The sequence below is a fragment of the Engraulis encrasicolus genome, chromosome 12, assembly GCF_034702125.1.
Source record: "Engraulis encrasicolus isolate BLACKSEA-1 chromosome 12, IST_EnEncr_1.0, whole genome shotgun sequence".
In the NCBI taxonomy this organism is placed as follows: domain Eukaryota; kingdom Metazoa; phylum Chordata; class Actinopteri; order Clupeiformes; family Engraulidae; genus Engraulis; species Engraulis encrasicolus.
In genome coordinates, this window is record NC_085868.1 from 30,475,124 (window position 1) to 30,494,094 (window position 18,971).

General features: G+C 43.7%; 1 protein-coding gene across 1 annotated transcript in view; it reads left to right on the forward strand.

Annotated features, from left to right (window-relative positions):
- LOC134459672 (protein diaphanous homolog 3-like) overlaps positions 1 to 18,971 on the forward strand; it is a 414,535-nt gene that overhangs the window by 38,893 nt on the left and 356,671 nt on the right. The window contains exons 2-4 of the mRNA XM_063212051.1: positions 2,113 to 2,145; positions 11,174 to 11,365; positions 17,368 to 17,472. Coding sequence (XP_063068121.1) covers positions 2,113 to 2,145; positions 11,174 to 11,365; positions 17,368 to 17,472 — 330 coding nt within the window. The remainder of the gene's footprint in view (positions 1 to 2,112; positions 2,146 to 11,173; positions 11,366 to 17,367; positions 17,473 to 18,971) is intronic.

Here is an 18,971-nt window from a genome sequence, read left to right on the forward strand (position 1 = left end):
TGTTAAAATTCTAAAGCCTTAAGCCTAATTGCTAACTTTGTTGTGAGTAAAGTAGGTTGGTCTGTTTAATTTGTAATGTTGTCAAATCTGGTGTCGAGGCTGTCCACTAAACTGCGTTTCACTATGCCACATTGTACTTGTTATTGGTGGTTTTTGTTGCGTGGGATTTAATCAAGTGTTACTGTTTTTTTCTTCTTTTTTTGCCCCAACAAAATGTACATCTTCCCTCCTTTTTGAGTAATTACTCTCCCAATTATCCTACTGCATATCTCCACGCATACGTGTTTGGCATATGGGCACCCCAGCCTCCTCTCTCTCTCTCTCTCTCTCTCTCTCTCTCTCTCTCTCTCTCTCTCTCTCTCTCTCTCTCTCTCTCTCTCTCTCTCTCTCTCTCTCTCTCTCTCTCTCTCTCTCTCTCCCTCTCCAGTGTATTGGGCCCAGTCAATCTGTCTCTGAGAGTTCTCGTAATTGTATTATACATTTTTTATCTACATATCTTCTCCTCCCACCGCTCTCGACTCCGACACCCGTCCACCCACTTCATCTGTTTCTCTCCTCCTGTCTCGTTTCTCTCCCTTTATCTCCCCAGTTTGTTGTGGAATGGAAATGTTAATCCCAGAGACTCATTAGCAGGTGAAATTGACAGGTTGACATATTTTCTGCTTTGCCGCGTGGATTTGATGCTAATTAAAGGCAAAGGCATTGATTGATGTCTGCGGCGAGTGTGTGTGTGTGTGTGTGTGTGTGTGTGTGTGTGTGTGTGTGTGTGTGTGTGTGTGTGTGTGTGTGTGTGAGTGTGAGTGTTCTCTGCTGCTGCGCAGTCCCAGCATCGATAACTCCTTGTAACACACACACACACACACACACACACACACACACACACACACACACACACACACACACACACACACACACACACACACACACACACAGATGGAACATGTTGCAAGTGTGCGCTCCGATACCACTCCCCCATCAGCAATGGCGTATTCATTAAATCTTACTTGGGGATGAAGGCACAGTCAGCGCCACAGCCACTCACAAGCTTTAGCACAGTCTCTTGTTTTAATTGTGGTGTGTGTGTGTGTGTGTGTGTGTGTGTGTGTGTGTGTGTGTGTGTGTGTGTGTGTGTGTGTGTGTGTGTGTGTGTGTGTGTGTGTGTGTGTGTGTGTGTGTGTGTGTGTGTGTGTGTGTGTGAAGAACATGTGGATGCTGTGATTGATGGTGTGTGTGTGTGAGTGAAAGAGAGAAAGTAACTTCAGGTGCATTCCAAGGGCTTACATGTTTTATGCCCAGCCAACACGAAAGACCCCACACTGCTCTCAGCCTATGTTAAGTTTCTGTTTCTCAGTTCTTTCAAATCATCTTTGTGTGTAACTTATGAGGTGTGCTGGCTCTCCTTGGTTCCCAGTCTTAAAGCATGAGGGCTCTTGAGTCTTTCCTACAAGGACTTGTTTGTGTTGACAATGTCATTTTTGGGTGTTCATCAGGGCTGCACGATATCAGAAAAAAATCGATACTCGATAACAGCATGCAATACCTCGATAGCGATAGTTAAACAATATTTAGAAATATTGCCCACATACACACACACACACACACACACACACACACACACACACACACACACACACACACACACACACACACACACTTATTGTTTTGACTCTGTATTAATTCATTACCAAGACCTCTTTTGCCTTGTTCGCTGCTTCTTGTGGTTTGCCTCTGTTTCACATTGTTTTCAACGACGTAGGTATAGCCGATTTCACAATATTTAACTTCAAACCCTTACTGAAGGTTAACCTTTTAAATAATGTGTCAGTCAGTCGACTTGTTTCTTCCAAAAAGGAACCATTTTGTTCTTGTTAGCTAGTCAGCAGGAGCAGACACAGGCTAATTCTCTGTTTTTTGTTTCTCATCAAAGTGTTCATGATTTTTATTGCCTATGTGTCTTCACCTTCTCGAATCTGTTGTCTTCCTGGGATTGAAATCAAAGCCTAGTTTTTGCCTTCGGAGTTCACTCCAGTGACTTTGTTCAACAAAATGATTACCCTTCTCCTCTGATCAGTATTTTCTTTCTCTCCCTCTTGTCTGTCTCTTTCCCTCCAGCAATTAAACATTAAAAATCTCACGGATGATGTGGTAAGACACCTTTTTTCAGTTGTTGTTGTTGATTGTCTGCCGTCTTGTTTTTTGTTTATTTTTTATTTTTTATACTTCCCCCTCGGCACCAGTCGTTTTCATCTAACCGCATGTCTATCTTGTCTGTCTGTCATGTTTGTGTCTCGTGTCGGTTTTGTAAGAGGCTCCCCACTGAGCTCCGTCAGAGTGTGTGTGTGTGTGTAGGTGTGTGTGTGTGTGTAGGTGTGTGTGTGTGTGTAGGTGTGTGTGTTTGTGGGCGCTCACTAACCTCCTCCATGTCGATACCACCGCATGCCTACAGGCCATATGTTGTCCTTATCCAGAATTCTAAACGCCGCTCACGCACTGCTGAATGAATGCTCAATGCACAGCACAGGCATAGCTGAAACTGTTGCTGCATTCCCCTACAGGTCTACTGTAGAGCACTTTGTTCTGATGAATAGAAATTATGCTAATATAATATAATGCTTACTGTAGATTATGAATGAATTAAATTATTAACGTTTTCCCCTTGGTAACTAACTGGCTAATTAACGTTGGCATTATTAACTCATTTGTTTACACACTCCACTGACTGTCAGTATTCTCTAGTAAGCCCGCCCCCTTTCCCCCTCTCTTGGGGTACATTTCTCAAAACCAAAGTTGCTTACTACATTACTTACATACTACATAGCTACTTTGTTGTTTGCAATGCATTTCCTATTGGCAACTAAGGCAAGCAACTTCTCTTTTGAGAAATGCACCCCCGATCTTTCTGTCTACCCAGTTCCCCCCTCTTATTGCCTCTCGAATCAGCTCCCACTCTCTCTTGTCTTCCTGTCTAGTCAGTTCCTCCTCTCTTTCTCTCCTTCTCTGCCTGCCTTCCCTCCATCTACCCAGTTCTACCTCTCTGTGTCCCTTCAGTTTCTTCGTAACTCCCACTCTTCTGTCTTCACATTTCCCCCTCTCTGTCCTCCGTTTCCTCAGTTCCCCCTTTCTCTGTCTCTCTCTCTACCTTATTCCCCCCTCTTCCTGTCTTTTTTCATCTCTTCCTATTTCCTACCGCTCTGGCTGTCTTCTCTCAACCCATTTCACGCCCTTCATGTCTCCCATCTTCCGTTCTTCTCCTCTGTCTCCCCAGTCCCTCTCTCTCCCCATCTCTTCTCTGTCTAGTTCCCCCTTCTCCCTACCCACTTTCCCCTTTGCTGCCCTCTCTCCCTTCTCCCTCTCCCTCTCCCCTGTCGTTCCTCTGTCTTTCCCTGTCTCATCTCTCTTCTCTATACCCATTTCCCTTCTCTCCTCTCTCTCTCTCTCTCTCTCTTTCTCTCTCTCTCTCTCTCTCTCTCTCTCTCTCTCTCTCTCTCTCTCTCTCTCTCTCCTCTGTCTCCTCAGACTCCCCCTCTCCCTGTCTCTCTCCTCTCTCCCTCGTTCCTCTCTCCCTCGTTCCTCTCTCTCCCTGTCTCTCTCCTCTCTCCCTCGTTCCTCTCTCTCCTCGTCTCTCCATCTCCTCCCAGTTTCCCTCTATCCCTTTCTCACTCCTTTTTCTCATCCTCCTCTCCCTGTCTGCTGTGTCTACCCAGTCCTCCCCTCTCTCTACCCAGTTCCCCCATCTCCCTGTTTCTCCCCCTCCCCCCTCCCTCTCTCTCCCCGTCTCATCCTGCCGCCCTCCCACTCACTCCCGCACCCCTCATTCACTCTGAAATCATATCTGGCTGGCTGACATGACTCCCTATTTCATGCCCATTTTGATCCGGCCGCCTTATGCTAAATGTTATCATCCCCCAGCCAACACGTCATGCATGTTGTAGTTTGATGGTACCCCTTTGAATCAGAGGTTGAATTTGTTCCATGTCCGGCTGGTGTGTGCCTGCCGTACATGTGTCTGCGGTTGTGCGTGTGTGTGTGTGTGTGTGTGTGTGTGTGTGTCGTTCCGTCTGTATGGGTAAGTGTTTGACACAAATTCAAAAGCAGAATAAGCCAATATGTTTCGGTGATGTGAAATAATGTCTCGTTGATGAGTGTGTGATTGGTGAAACAATTCGTGCTGATTGGCAAGCTACAGTACGTTGCCGCTAAGGAATTACAATCTGAATGCACTTGGCAAGCACTTCTGCCTGTCTGCACAGCACCGCATGGGCCTTCACGGCCCTTCAGGGAAGCGTAGGCTACTACAGAGCAGTAGGATCAGCCCTCTGCAGTGAGGACTCCTCTGCTGTGTGTTGCGATGCGAATGAGCCGTCTCTGTCCTCCAGCTCTGACAATAGGAGTAGGACCTCCGTGCCGTAAAAGAAGCAACACGTGGTGTTGTGGTGTACCTACTGAATAGTACTGTAAGGTTAATCCGTTTACATTTGGTTGCTAAATGTGAAAGTGAGTGAAAGCCCATTGGGAAACTCCAACTCCCATTGTCATTGTGACTTAGCACTCCATAGCACACAGGTGATCACTGCACACTGCACACAATGAAATTGCATTTATGCCTCACCCGTGCAAGGGGGCAGCCCTCAATGGTGCCCCAAGGGAGCAGTGCGGCGGGATGGTACCATGCTCAGGGTACCTCAGTCATGGAGGAGGATGGGGGAAAGCACTAGTTAATTATTCCCCCCACCAACCTTAAACAAGGGAAGACTATACATTTATACTCTACATTTAATTTCATTTATCACTGCAGTAAAATATGAAAAACTGTAGTTACTGTACAGTAAAAGTCTGTGATGCATCACAATCGTATAGTTTCAGCCGTTTCATATTCTCTTTTTTACCATTTTACTGAATAATTTACTGTGTTTTATGTTTTATGTAAGCTTATACATGTACCATACAGATATAATATTGTTTTGATCAAGTCTTTTTCTGGCAACAATGACATTTAGAGCAGTATTATACTATATTTGGGTGGTTGACGTTTAAGGGCGTAACACAAAAAAAATTAAAAGTTTTTCAAATTCCTGAAAAAAAATGATGGGAAAAAATTGAAAAAAAGAGGAAAAAATAAAGCTCTTAGTGGTCCGTGGAATTTCACCTAATATTTTGCCATTTTGGGGAAAATGTGCCCTGCGGTATGACATCCTTGGTGTGACATTTCTGTAAGATACAATAAAATGATTGATATTCTGCGCAAACATATCCCCCATGCTCTTTGTACTATTGTTCCTTTAACCCCCACCCCACACACACACTACTACCCACCCGCACCCCCAGCCCCACCCATACACGCATGCATTGTACAGGCAGACAACTGTGATTTCACTGCATGGTTTCACTGTATTACTTGTAATAATTGTGTGAATGTGACAAATAAATCTCCTGGTATCCTTATATCCTTGTATGATGCATGAAAAACAAGTAAGGATTGAGTAACCGATTGCATAAGCATGTCACACCGCAGGACATGAAGTCAACCACAGGAAATTCACTGCATTGTGGCCATTTTAATCCTTTTGCATACATGACTGACCTCTGAGCTCAAGCTAACTAGACATTATATATATATATATAATATATATATATATATATATATATATATATATATATATATATATATATATATTATATATATATATATATATATATATTATATATATATATATATATATTGTGTTAAATCTTAATATGTGTTTTCATTTATAAAAAACTTTTTTTCCTTCTATAACAGCAGTCACACCACAGGACACCATAAAAAGAACCTAATCATTGCGTGACAGGAACATTGCAATATGTAGCATATTAAGAGGTGAATAGTCACCTTGAACTTCCACACCACTCTCCAATAACTGAGGTACTGACTGGTTAGGAGCCTGTCTTTATGACCCTTGTAGTTGGCCTTGCAGCTGCCCGTTCACAAATATTGACATACATGTCACCCCATGACACCCCTCAATTTGTGTTACGAAATGGAACTTGTAGTTAATATTACTGTCTTGAGTTTTTTTCACTTTCAGATATCTTAATATAAAATTAATATTTATGCAATCATGCCAAATGCTTCATACATTATTCAAAATGCTGTTGGTTAATTTATATATATATATAATATTCCAGGTTTCATTAATGTTAGTCACACTGCAGGATATTTGACATATAAACCTTTACATAAATCTTAACAAAAACGTTTCTTCTCATCTAAGACTAATATGAAACACATAATGTACCACATCTTCTTTCATTGACATTTGTTTTTAAGAGGACAAATAACAGTTTTGTAGGTTTTTAACCAATGTTACGAAAAAACAAGGCGTCACTTCAACCACCCATTTATGACTTTTTGAGCACACAAACAGATGAAGGTATAAAAGAACTATACTGACACAAATGAGCAAAATGAAAATCCTAACCTCTTCCGGTGGAGATGAGAATCTAGCGCCATAGCAGGACTGCAAAAGTAGGATCACTGTACCCATTGTTCTCTGTGTGAAGAACCACATTCATAAACACAAAACAATAACATAAAAGCAGATTTGCAAGTCAAGAGGCAACATGTCAGTACCTGTCCAGCATTACTAATTCAGCTCTCCATCATCCTGTCTGCGACTGGCAAATAAAAGAGGCGAAAGTCAGAGGTTGTGTAAAAAAAAGCACAAGGTTACGTTAGAGGTAGCTGCAATGGCCATGCATTGAATAGCAGGTTAAACATCTACTGTCAAGTGCAATTGCTCACATTTGACACGGCCAGCGACGTGAAAAGAGGAGGACCACTCAATTCGCTGAATAGCCGATGCTTCAGTGGCTTGTGTCTGTGGAGGTGGAGGGAGTAATGAGTGGTGGGAAAGGTCAAGGTCAATGCACAGATGTTACTGTGTGTGTGTGTGTGTGTGTGTGTGTGTGTGTGTGTGTGTGTGTGTGTGTGTGTGTGTGTGTGTGTGTGTGTGTGTGGCTGAGCCACGCAACTTAACTTTCTCCCACTGTGGTCAGTGCACCTTGACTTCACTCTATTCATGTTTCAGTTGCTGCACTCCTCTTTCCCCCCACCCGGTTTTATTCCATTCTAAATACCTGACCCAGTGCTTGCCTTTGCCCCTGTACACACGCTCCCATCGGTAGGAACAGACACGCACAGACACGCACGCACAGACACGCACACACAGACACGCACACACAGACACGCACACACAGACACGCACACACAGACACACACACAGACACGCACACACAGACACGCACACACAGACACGCACACACAGACACGCACACACAGACACGCACACACAGACACGCACACACAGACACGCACACACAGACACGCACACACAGACACACAAACTGTTTCTAACCAATCTTGTCCAGTGTGAGTTTCCGTCTTCAAAGCCTTTTCACTTTACTCACTCTCTGGTCTTCACTCTCCACTCCCTTTTCACTTTTTCTGTGTTTTTCCTCCTTTGGACGTGCTATTGATTGTTGTGTAGCCCTTCTCTCTGTGTGTTGGTCGGCCTGCTATCGATCCATACAGCAGGGCTACCCTCAGAAGAGCCTGAGCTAAAGCACCTAGACGGCTGCACACTGACACACACTTCCACATGTATGCAGCACTATATGCTATTTTATAATTAAGCTCCTCTGCAAACCTAATCCAATATATTGTGGCACAACCTGCCTACATATACACGTGGGCCTTGTACACATATAACAATGGCTGAACTCAAAAGCACCCTGTAGAATGCAACTCAACATAGATTTAAAGGGACACTGTGAGATTTTTAGTTGTTTATTTCCAGAATTCATGCCATTCACTAATGTTAGCTTTTTCATGAATATTTACCACCACCATGAAATTCTAAGTATTCATTATGACTGGAAAAATTGCACTTATCGTACATTAAAAGGGGGATGTTCTCCATGGTCCGCCATTTTGAATTTCCAGAAATAGCCATTTGTATCCGCAAAAATGACTGTACTTGGGCTATACTAGAAAATATTAGTTTATTACTTAGTAAACTATCATGAAAAGGTCAAATTTGGCAATAGGTGACACAGTTTCAATGATCAGCATAGTTGCAGTACCTTTTTTGACCATTTCCTGCACAGTGTGAACTACTACAGAAACTAGGGCGGGCACGTACACATGCACTTGGTACTACGGTGCTGTGCGTATGTTTTTGCCCCCCCTACAGATGTTTTACTTTTTTGCACATTTGGCACTCTTAACATGTTCATATCACCAAACAAATGTAAATATCAAACAAGGATGACCCAAGCAAACATAAAATGCAGTTTTTCAGTGATTATTTCATTTGTTTGGAGAATAATGCCATAAAACATGCATGAGCCTGTGTATATCAACCCTAGATCTACATATTAAAGCACACCCCTCCTACACAAATGCCTAGAACACATACAAAAAATGTTGAACTCAAGAGCATCCAAGGTAAGCTTATAGAATACCCGAAGATTAAAGAAATATGGAGAGAAACAAGGACGGATGCACACAAACAGAACACAGTCGCATGCACGCACGAACGCACGAACACGTGCGCGTGCACACACACACACACACACACACACACACACACACACACACACACACACACACACACACACACACACACACACACACACACACACACACACACACACACACACACACACAGACATAAGATGAAAGTGAGAAAGATATTGGTGGTGAGGGGCGACAAAAGAGTATGTGGCTTAATGGATCTATTGATGACATTTTGCAGTCTGCTGTAGATGTGTCTTGAAGCATGGTCCTGTTTTAGCGCTCCTCTCTTAGGGGGGGAGAGTGTGTGTAGGTGCCTGGGTGGAAAAAAAGCTGTGTATGTGCACACTTTTTGTTCTGATGCCCGTGCTATTTTCCAAAGGATTTTGTGTTAATGGGTGTTGTGCTGAAAGGGAGCATGGTGTTTGGTGGTTCTGTGTGCGTACGTTTGTGTTGTCTGTGTGTCTGTGCCGTGCTTGTTGAATGTGTGTGTTTCTCAATCCGAGGTGTAAATTGCGGAAGGAGAAGCGGGAACAGAAGCCGACCCTACTGGAGTTATTATGGTTAGATGGAGAGAGAGAGAGAGAGAGGTGTGAAAGGGTGTCTCTGATTCACTTGTTATCCCGCTACAAAGATGAGGGCCGGGTGGACGAACAGCAAGGACTGATGAGTAGTGAACACGGTCACTGGGTTCTTTCTAATATCCAAACTCCCGTCCTCCCTCCCTTGCTCCCTTGCCTGTAAGTGGTCTCGTCATGATGACGTCACTGTGATGACAGCAGTGTATTTCAGTATCTCCCAAAAGCGCAATTCTAATGTCATTTTCTCTTTCGCTATTGGGATGGTGAATGAAGGATAGTTCCCCAAAAGTTGTTGTGGCTGGGCTGACAGCAGGGAAATGTCATTGTTTTTCCCATGGAGAAAGGTTGTCAGCGAAACGTGAGGCCACTAGCCTCACAGGTCGAGGATGGGAGTTCGCATATTGGAAAGAAGTGAACCTCAGCCTACTGCCTGTCCTACCGCCTGGTAGTCAGTGAGAGACAGACGGGTCACTCGTTTGGTAGGCAGGCATGAAGGAAGCAGGAAGGTGAGATAGTCAGGGTTGGGCACAGTTTGATGGACAGGCGACTCTACTGCTGAGTATCACCAATCAGATGAGGGGAATGGATGATTTCCAGCATGAACAGATAATGAAAATGTTTCTCTCTATAGAAATGAATGAAATGGTTGAGTGAATTATTGAATGGATGGATGGATGATTATACACTAAAAAAAGATGATTCCAGAAGGTTAGGGCAGGTCTTGGGTAAGTAGTGAGGGCGTACCCCAACTTTTGCTGGTTCCATTCCCGACCCGCCGACTGGATGTTTGAATGGATGAATGGTGAAATGAATGATTGAGTGATGGAAGCAATGAATGTGTACAACAGAGGAATGGATGATTCCAACGGGTTTGCTTTGGTACTGAAAATCAACAGCTCTTAGTTTGTCTGTATTGTCAGAGGATGACTGTAGGTCTCTGCTCCCGCTGCTTCTGATTATCTGGGCGAGATGCTCTCTGTCTGTCTGTCTGTCTGTCTGTCTGTCTGTCTGTCTGTGTGCCTGATAGTTTCGAGCGGGGGGGTCTGGCGAATAGATAAACGCTCCATCATTTTCTTCCTCTTCCTCCTCCCCTTCTGCCTTTGTTTTCCTCCGCTTACCACTGGAACACCCAGAAAGTCCTGAAATCGAACCGCCCACCTAATCTTCCCACCACTGATTTCTCACTTCTCTCCACGCAAACCGCCAAAAAGAGACACTTATAAAATAGAAAATGAAAGAAAAAAACGTTGCAGCCAATCAGGCTTGATAAACGATGCACTACCAACAAATCTGATCCAATTAGGGCAGCATTATCTCCGATGTCAGGGCCCTTCCTCCTCAGCTGATGAGAAATCGCTGAATTGATGTTGTGTTCCGGTTCAGACTGTGTGTGTGTGTTTTAATCAGAGCATGTCTCATTACTCCACCATGAATTTGTAGTAGACAACAAGGAGGTGTAATGGAATAGCCATACATGGCTTGGGGAAAGAACACACAGGCTTCGGTCGGTTCACAGGTTTTGTGTGTCTAATACAGCCCTCCGAAATCAAGTGAAATTTACTGTTGAATTGAGTAAGACTTGAATGTGAATTTATAACACCATCCTTTCAGTAATCCGGAGAAGATTATACGGTAGTTGATGAGTTCATAGCAAAAAACGAGAGCTTCCATAAAATCAGATTTTTAATATTGCTTCCTCTATTGGTGGTTATATTAAAATTCCAGCGTTTTCAAAAGTGATCTTGTGAATAAATGGTCATAATCTTGAGCGAGAAGCACTTCAAATAAATAGCATTTAATTAGAAAAAACATTTCAGTGTTTTGACATTCTGATTACACACATTTTTCTTATGAACTTCATAGCATCCCTGTACACGAACTACACATACACTACGCATGCGCCGACACACAGATGCATGCACACAGATGCACGCACGCACAGACATGCACAAAACTTACTGTTCTCCATGTTCTTAGACACTGCACTGCACTGCACTGGACTAACTCTGTTCTCCGTACTCCTCTCCTCCCTCCTCAGCTGGATCGCTTTGCCAGCCTCCGGATCCCAGGCAAGAAGGAGCGTCCACACCTGTCCCACATTAAGCCCTCCTCCTCTGCCTCCTCCTACTCCTCCTCCTCCTGCGATGGACCCACCTCCGCCGAGTTTGAGGAGCTCTCCCGCAAGATCACCTCTGAGAAGGAGATACTGGCCCTGTTTGAGAAGATGATGGTAAGGATACAGTGGGTGGGGGGTGAGCTTATTGAGCCAAATATTTTTTGGGGGATTCTTTCTTATAGCTTTATTTGATCGGGCAGTTTAGAGAAGACAGGGAATGGGTGGAAGAGAGGGAGGAGATGGGATGGGGTTGGAAAATGACCCAGGCTGGATTCAAACCTGGGTCTGCATGGTCATGTAGGCAGTAGGCATGGCTGTTTTATTTAGCACATTTCATAGACAACTTGATGTGCTTCACCTAAATAAAAGCGTAAATTGTACAGATGGTACATGGTACAAATGTATTAGCACACTGGGCCTCATCAGATCAGTTTTACGGACAGAACTGACAATGGGATTAAATTCAATGCTTAGGCAAAATCCATGTTTCACAAGGGGAGTAAAGAATCTTAAATGATGGCATGAGAGCTGCACAGCATCCCTGGAAACGTTTCCATTTTCACAAGTTAACAAAACGTTTCGCTCACTCAAGCACTCTTCCAAAAAGCAAACTTTTTTTTTTTAAACAGCTGGTGCTCTTATTCCACCCACACAGCTCCACTTTAAACAAACGCGCTAAGTTAATTTCCCCAGGCTTTTTGTAAGCCCCTTCTCTGTGTGTGTAGCTTTAGCCCTCCATTCCATCTTTTTTGCTCTTATCGTGTTACCACCAGCGAGTAAAATCAACGGTGATACAATACTGGTGTTTAGTAAGGCCAACCGAACGAGAACGAGACCCACGCTGGGAGAGAATCTGTGGTTGAGCTACCCAGCAAGAAAGCTAGGATACTTTCACTCTAGGCCAACCCCACTGTGATGGAAGATTTATTCATTTATTCTGCGCAGTTGCTAACAAGGAGACTGCTTTCACACTTAATGTGGAGAGTTGTCGGGTTTGTAATCGATAAATGTGGAGGGAAGGCAGACATTCCTCTCACGTGTGTCTTTTTGAGTCGGTCTGCTGCTAATAATATTTGATCCTGTTTTGCTTGGGAAAGATGTGCTGGAGAGGAAGATATGGATATCACTTCTGGGCCGGCGAGGTGGGGGCCTGTGTGTTGAATTGGTGTGGGTGTGTTGCGTTGGAGCGCTACCTCTGGTTTCATTGTGCATTTATAACTTCTGCAAAGACCAGCTGTCCTTTGTGACCTAAGAACTACTGTTATGAATGAAACATTTAAAGCCGTGCAGAGGATGAAAATTAGAATCGCTCATCTTTTGTATGCTTTATTCAGTGTATTCAGTGCGTGATTGTGTGAGTGTGCACGTGGTATGTGTCTTGCGCTGTTGTGACTCCTTGAGGTGAGAAGAAAAAATATATTCCTAGGGCGTGAAAGGTTAAGATGAAAACCTCTGCACCTGCAAGCACATTAGACACTGTCTGCTGAAGTGCTTTTTTCCAACTTCTTCACTTTAGTTGCCATTTTCGCAGCGGTAGCGTCTTTCTCCCTTTCTCACTCTTGCTATGGCCACCTCACCCGACCCTACTTTTCACTCGCAACATTTACCCATTTTCCTTTGCTATTTCAATCCAGAATTGTACTAAAAAAGATCTTTCTAGAACTGTACTAAAGAGAAAGTAAGAGAAAGGGGGAATTTAATTTAAATAATGTATTCTTTTAAAACAACTAAGGTATTGAAATAATACAAATTAATATTTTTTTAAACAAAAAATGGAAAAATACACAGCTTCGGCTCATGTTAGAGTATTGTAGACCTACAGATGGGATTATTTTGTCACTGGACGTGCAAGGACCACATTAACTCTCCAGACACCCAGAAGAAGGTACCCTGTAGCTAGAAACTTTAATCTAAAAAAAACCCCGGAGGGTCAGATAATTTGCTGTATAGAGCAACAAAATACTCTCCATTGGCAACACTGCAAGCTGCCCCCTCTAATTCAAAGAAAGGTCCCGGGCCTTGGTCCCGCATCCTTGAAATGAAAGGCGGTCGGCTGCGTTCTAGACACGATAAAAGAAACCAGAAATAGACCAGTTTCTAAAAAGTTATATGAGGTATGCTTCGGTTTGTATCGATGCAGATAGTTTAGATGCGATGCATCTCAAGTTTATTTGCTTTTTCCGATCCAGACAATTGCAAATAAAATGCAAATAAAAATAAAATAAACTGTATCGTACAGGTTGTATTGATTTTCAGATGCATATCACTGAATCTTCCCAACCATAACGCAAGCACACACACGCGTAGAATGCACACACACATGCATAGAATACACACACACGCTCACGCGCACACACACCCACACACACACACACACACACACACACACACAAAGTAAAATGTAACACTTGACTAGAGGTGGGCGGAGGAAGCCAAAATAAAGTTTGCGGTTGTTGAGAAAAGTACAAGTGTATTATGTAGAGGGTTGTCTCCTGTAAAACACATCTTAACTTCTTGGATTGTTTGTGAGCTCTTCTTACCAAGCACTCAACCTTTCTTTGGCTCTTAACCTTTTATACTTCATGGCCATCTGTCAAATGAGCATTGGGCACACGCCAAACCCCCTTTGACTTTTTCGCTCTGATTGAAGAATCTGGCCATGATGACCAGCACCAGGTTTTTGCTGCACTCAGAATTGAGTGGTTCCTCACTAAATGTAATCTAGTTTAATCTAGTTTTCTTGATGGTTTCTGTATGTGAGTCCATGTCAGCTTCTGCAGTTTTTTTTCAGGAAAATTTAAATAGCAGGCCAGGCTGGGTTGAGTTTTCTGTAGGCATTAGTGGCTGACTGCTCAATCAGTCTTCGTCTTAGCTTGGCTAATAAAGGAAGCAGGAATACATGAAGTTCAGCTAATGATCATAGGTTAGGTCCAGGGGCGCTGTGGCGCAGCACGCTAAGGCCCCCACATTTGGGCTTGCATGCCCATGGGGACCCTGGTTTGAGTCCAGCCGGGGTCATTTCCCGATAACACCCTGTCTCTCTGTCCCACTCGCTTTCTGTCACCATCTCAGACTGTCCTAGCAAATAAAGGCATAAAAAGCCCCTAAAATATATAGGTCCACATATATATAGGTCCACAGCTGCCAGGGCCTGTGGTAATGCTGCAGGTGGTTTTCATCTACCTGTAGGACTTGACTTACTTTGAATTAAGCCCTGTGGTCCTCTTGAGTGCATAGGCGGCCGTTGACGAACAACCTCCCTTTTCACTCTGTCTGTGTCTCCTTGATAATCTTCCTCTTTTCCCTGTTCAGCCCGCTCTGACATTTCTCACTTCTTCTTTTACCTGTAGGACTTATTTTACCTGTAGGAGCCACTAACTTATTTTTCCCCTTACGTGCGAATACCATGAGACTTGTTTGGGGGTTTTTTTGGCCTCTTATAGGACAGTGTGAGAGTGGATATGAAATGACTGGGAGAGAAGAGATGGGGCAGGGTCGGGAAATGACCCCGGACAGACTCGAACCAGGGTCCCCGTGGGCAATGTAAGCCCAAATGTAAGGGGCTTATCGCGCTGTGCCACAGCACCCCCCCCCGAATACCATGAGACTTTCATGGGTAATCCAAGGTTTAATGTGTGGGTAGTCAATGCAGACTGCTCAAACTTTGTAAGTCAGTAAGTGCAGTCGAGGATACATGGTTCCAAATTATTGGCTCCTACTCTAGCTGTTTCTTTTCCTGCTCTAAACCGTGCTCCTCTTCCATTATGTCAACTGCTACATGATCCACCTCAATTGGCTGAGAGTTAAAAAATAAATAGATTTTTTTTTCATCTCAAAATGAGTATTTGCAAAGCCACGGCAAACCCCACCCCTTCATCCAACCCCTCCTGACATTTCTCATAGATCAATATGTGTATTGCTCGACCTTTACTGGCGAGAAGAGTTCACAACGATAAGTCAAACTAAACCAAACCAGAGATTGAGGGGAAAAAGCGAAAAAAACCAAAGCCAGACTGCGGAATACGGTGTGTGCGTTCATCAATAAGCTATTCTTCCAACAGGAGATTAAATAGACTGATATGGGGGCATACAGCTCACATTCCATCCTCTCATTTTTTAATATTATATATACTATATATTTATTTATTTTTTCCCCCACATCATACTTTTTTTCATTCACACCACCACCTTCAGAAGAGCGTCGAGATACGCCACAGTCCTTCTTCATCTTTACCCTGAACCATGTTCCTCTTTGATTGTTGATTCAGGGGCTATCTCTTTGATAACTGCCCCCATCAGATGAATCCAAAGCTCATTTGATTTTCTTTTTTCCCCTTTTTACATGCACACACCCTTCTTCGTTTTATCTTCACCACCCCCCCATCCCCTCTTTTCCCCCCTCCTGTTTCTTATTCATCGTTCTGTCTCTTCATATCTCAGCCCCCCCACTGTCTAGCAAGCTCAGTTATCTTCCTCGGGGCATCCACCTGTGTAGTTGTGATAGCTTTCTTTTTAATATTAACACTGAACATCTACAATTCTGAGACAAGATAGAAGGATTTGCATTTTTAGATAATTACGTATACTACTGTGTATATACACACTGTATATCTATCTTTTTCTCCTGTCGTGGAGAATTGCTTTAATTGCAAAGTGAATTGTGAAGTTCATTGCCTTGAATATTTGGATACGTAGCAGTAGTTGACATTGGCTTAAAAACCTACACTCTCTTGACTAATGGATGACTTTTAGCCTCTTTGCGTTATTTTTTGTGTGTCTTTTATGACTTTATTGACAGGACAGTTTGAGAGGTGGACAGGAAGTGAATGGGGAAAGAGACAACTTTTAAATCCAAATTCAAATGGTTACTCAACATTCTTAAAATACTACCTAGAACAAGAGTATTGTGAATTTAAGATTCGTCTAAGTACATTTAATTACAGTACAATGTGCAGAAATATCATTGCTGCAAGTTATGTCAACGTACATCATGTTTTATTATTGACACGGGCAAGTTGTCTGTGGCATCCGGCCCTTTGGCCAATACTCTAAAGCCAATGCGCCCCTCGGCCAAAACAATTGCCCACCGCTGTACTACATGGTCACCTCTGCCTGCCCTGGTGAATGGCACAACTCTGTCCGAATTTACTCCATTCTCTAAGGGCGATGTATCTAAAATCATCACTGATTGCCATCCTCCGACGAGTTGCCTGCTGGACCCTGTCCCCACAAACCTGCAGAACGCTGCAGCCTCAACATCGGTCCCAGCAGTCACGTCTGTGATGAATGCCTCTCCTTCTTCTGATATATTTCCATCTGCCTTTAAACAGGAAAAGGGTTACACCCCTGCTAAGAAGCCATGGCCTAATGTTGAGGGAGTTGGTCTTTGGATCAGAAGGTGTCCGGCTCGATCTCACCCTGACAAATTAGGAAGAAGTTGTGTCCCTACACCTAAAGTCTATGCAGGGTTCCCACTGGTGCTTGAATTCCTTGAAAATGCTTGAATTTCAATTAAGTGTTTTCAAGGTTGTGAAAATGCTTGAATTTTTGGGGAAGTGCTTGAAAAGGCTTGAAATTTGTGTCAAGTCAAACTCAGTAAGCCAAATAACAGAAAAAAAATGTTCAGATAGGCTACATCAAAAAAATGGAGGGAGTGAGACGTCAGATGGGATTTGCCTGTCGACACCCTAAAATTGAGGAGAATGCAAATCGCATCTTAAAACACAACATTTTCTGGAGGAGGACCCCCACACGCCTTCCCGCGACTTATTGAAAGGTGCTGGAAAACTGAAAATTTGGTGCTTGAAGGTGCTTGAAAAGTGCTTGAATTTGTTAATGAAAAAGGTGTGGGAACCCTAAAGTCTATGGCTGCTCAGGGGACTGATGCCTGTCATATTGTTATTCGTCGTGGTTTATTTTGAAAGTTTTGTTAATACTATATCCATAAGATGCAGTCTAAATACAGTACAATCTGGTACAAGAAATGCATGAAATATCAGACACACAATAAGATTACCCTGTAATATTAATAGCTGCAAGTCACTTTGCATTAAAGCGTCAGCTACTGTAAGTGTAAAGTAATATGTTCTCTCTCTTGCTTTTGTGTGTGTTTTCAGGAGGATATGAACCTGAACGAGGAAAAGAAAGCCCCTCTGAGGGAGAAAGACTTGGGCAAAAAGCGAGAGATGGTGATTCAGTATGTCATGACGGCAGCCAAAACGGTAAGTGGGGCGGACACACTGAAATTCATTGAGTTTTTTGTTTTCATGCACACGTGCACATGCATGCGCGTGCACGCACACACACACACACACACACACACACACACACACGCGCGCGCGCACACTCTCCGATTGAAATATTCTTGCATTGCACCCACATAGCGATAACATCAACAGATATACAGTAAGTTGTGTAAAGTCTAAAAAACAATGTGGTTCAACGTGTTGTATAGTCATGTTAATCATAGACACACAGACGTACACTCACATACATACTCTTCTTTTGCATACTCTATTCTTTTACACACACAAGCACATTCTCTCTCTCACACAGACAAACACGCACACACCCACGTGTGCACACACACAAGCACACAGACATACAGAAGCACACAGACATACACAGGCACACGCACACACACATATGCACACTCTTAGAATTTGACTTTTTTTGGAGTTCAGGAAAATGACACCATGCAGCAAGAGAGCGTCCATCGCAGGCCCGTTCATTAGGAGGGAAGGAATGGACAAGTATGTACTGCTGCTTCTCCACTCCTAAGGTGTTTGGTTCCCCCCCCACGCCACGGTCGCCAATCAGTCTCAATCAAGCCTCCAACCCACCAGCTGATTAAGCCAATTAGTGTGCAGAGCCTAGCCGATGCTGGGCTGCCTCTTAACGGGACCCCAGGAGAGGGGATTGATTGAACCACCAAACGCAAGCAAAGCAAAGCAAAGCAAAGAAAGGCAGGGTGCCTGTGTGTGATGCGCAAGTCACTGTTTGTGTTGAGGGTTGGTGGTGTAGTAAGGGCCTCCATGAGTGAAAAAAATGCATAGATGTTTTTTTAATGGGATTTAATGGGGATAATGAGTTGCGGCCGATGCTGTACAACATCGACAGAGGAATTACTGAGCTAACCGCAAACAAACACCCCTGTGGATGACGTACAAGGCACTGTTTGCGTTGGGGGTTGGTGGTTGGTGGTTGGTGTAAGGCCTACTTCATTTTTAAATGTTTTTCAGGGCTTTTACACTTTTGTATTATTCAGACAGGACAGTGCGAGAAACATGAAATGACTGGGTAGACCCAACCCAACCCAGATTCGCACCCGGGCCTCCACCAGCCCTCTGAGCCATGTCACCCCTGCTGTAGTAGGACCTCGATGAGTAAAAAATAAATGCATAGACGTATTTTAATGTGTTTTAATGGAGGTCATGAGCTGTGGTCATGGAGCAAATGAAGGAGAGAGGTCACAGGTCAATTGGATCCATCGCCTCGACTCTCAGGTCAGGTGCATGACACGACACTTGACACACACACACACACACACACACACACACACACACACACACACACACACACACACACACACACACACACACACACACACACACACTTGACCCGGGAGCCATAAAATGCTGAGGAGTCATGGAGAGGTTGCCCCTCTCAGCTCTGCTCTGCCCCCCTCTCTCTGGTGCTACATCAGCCACCTACTCACCTC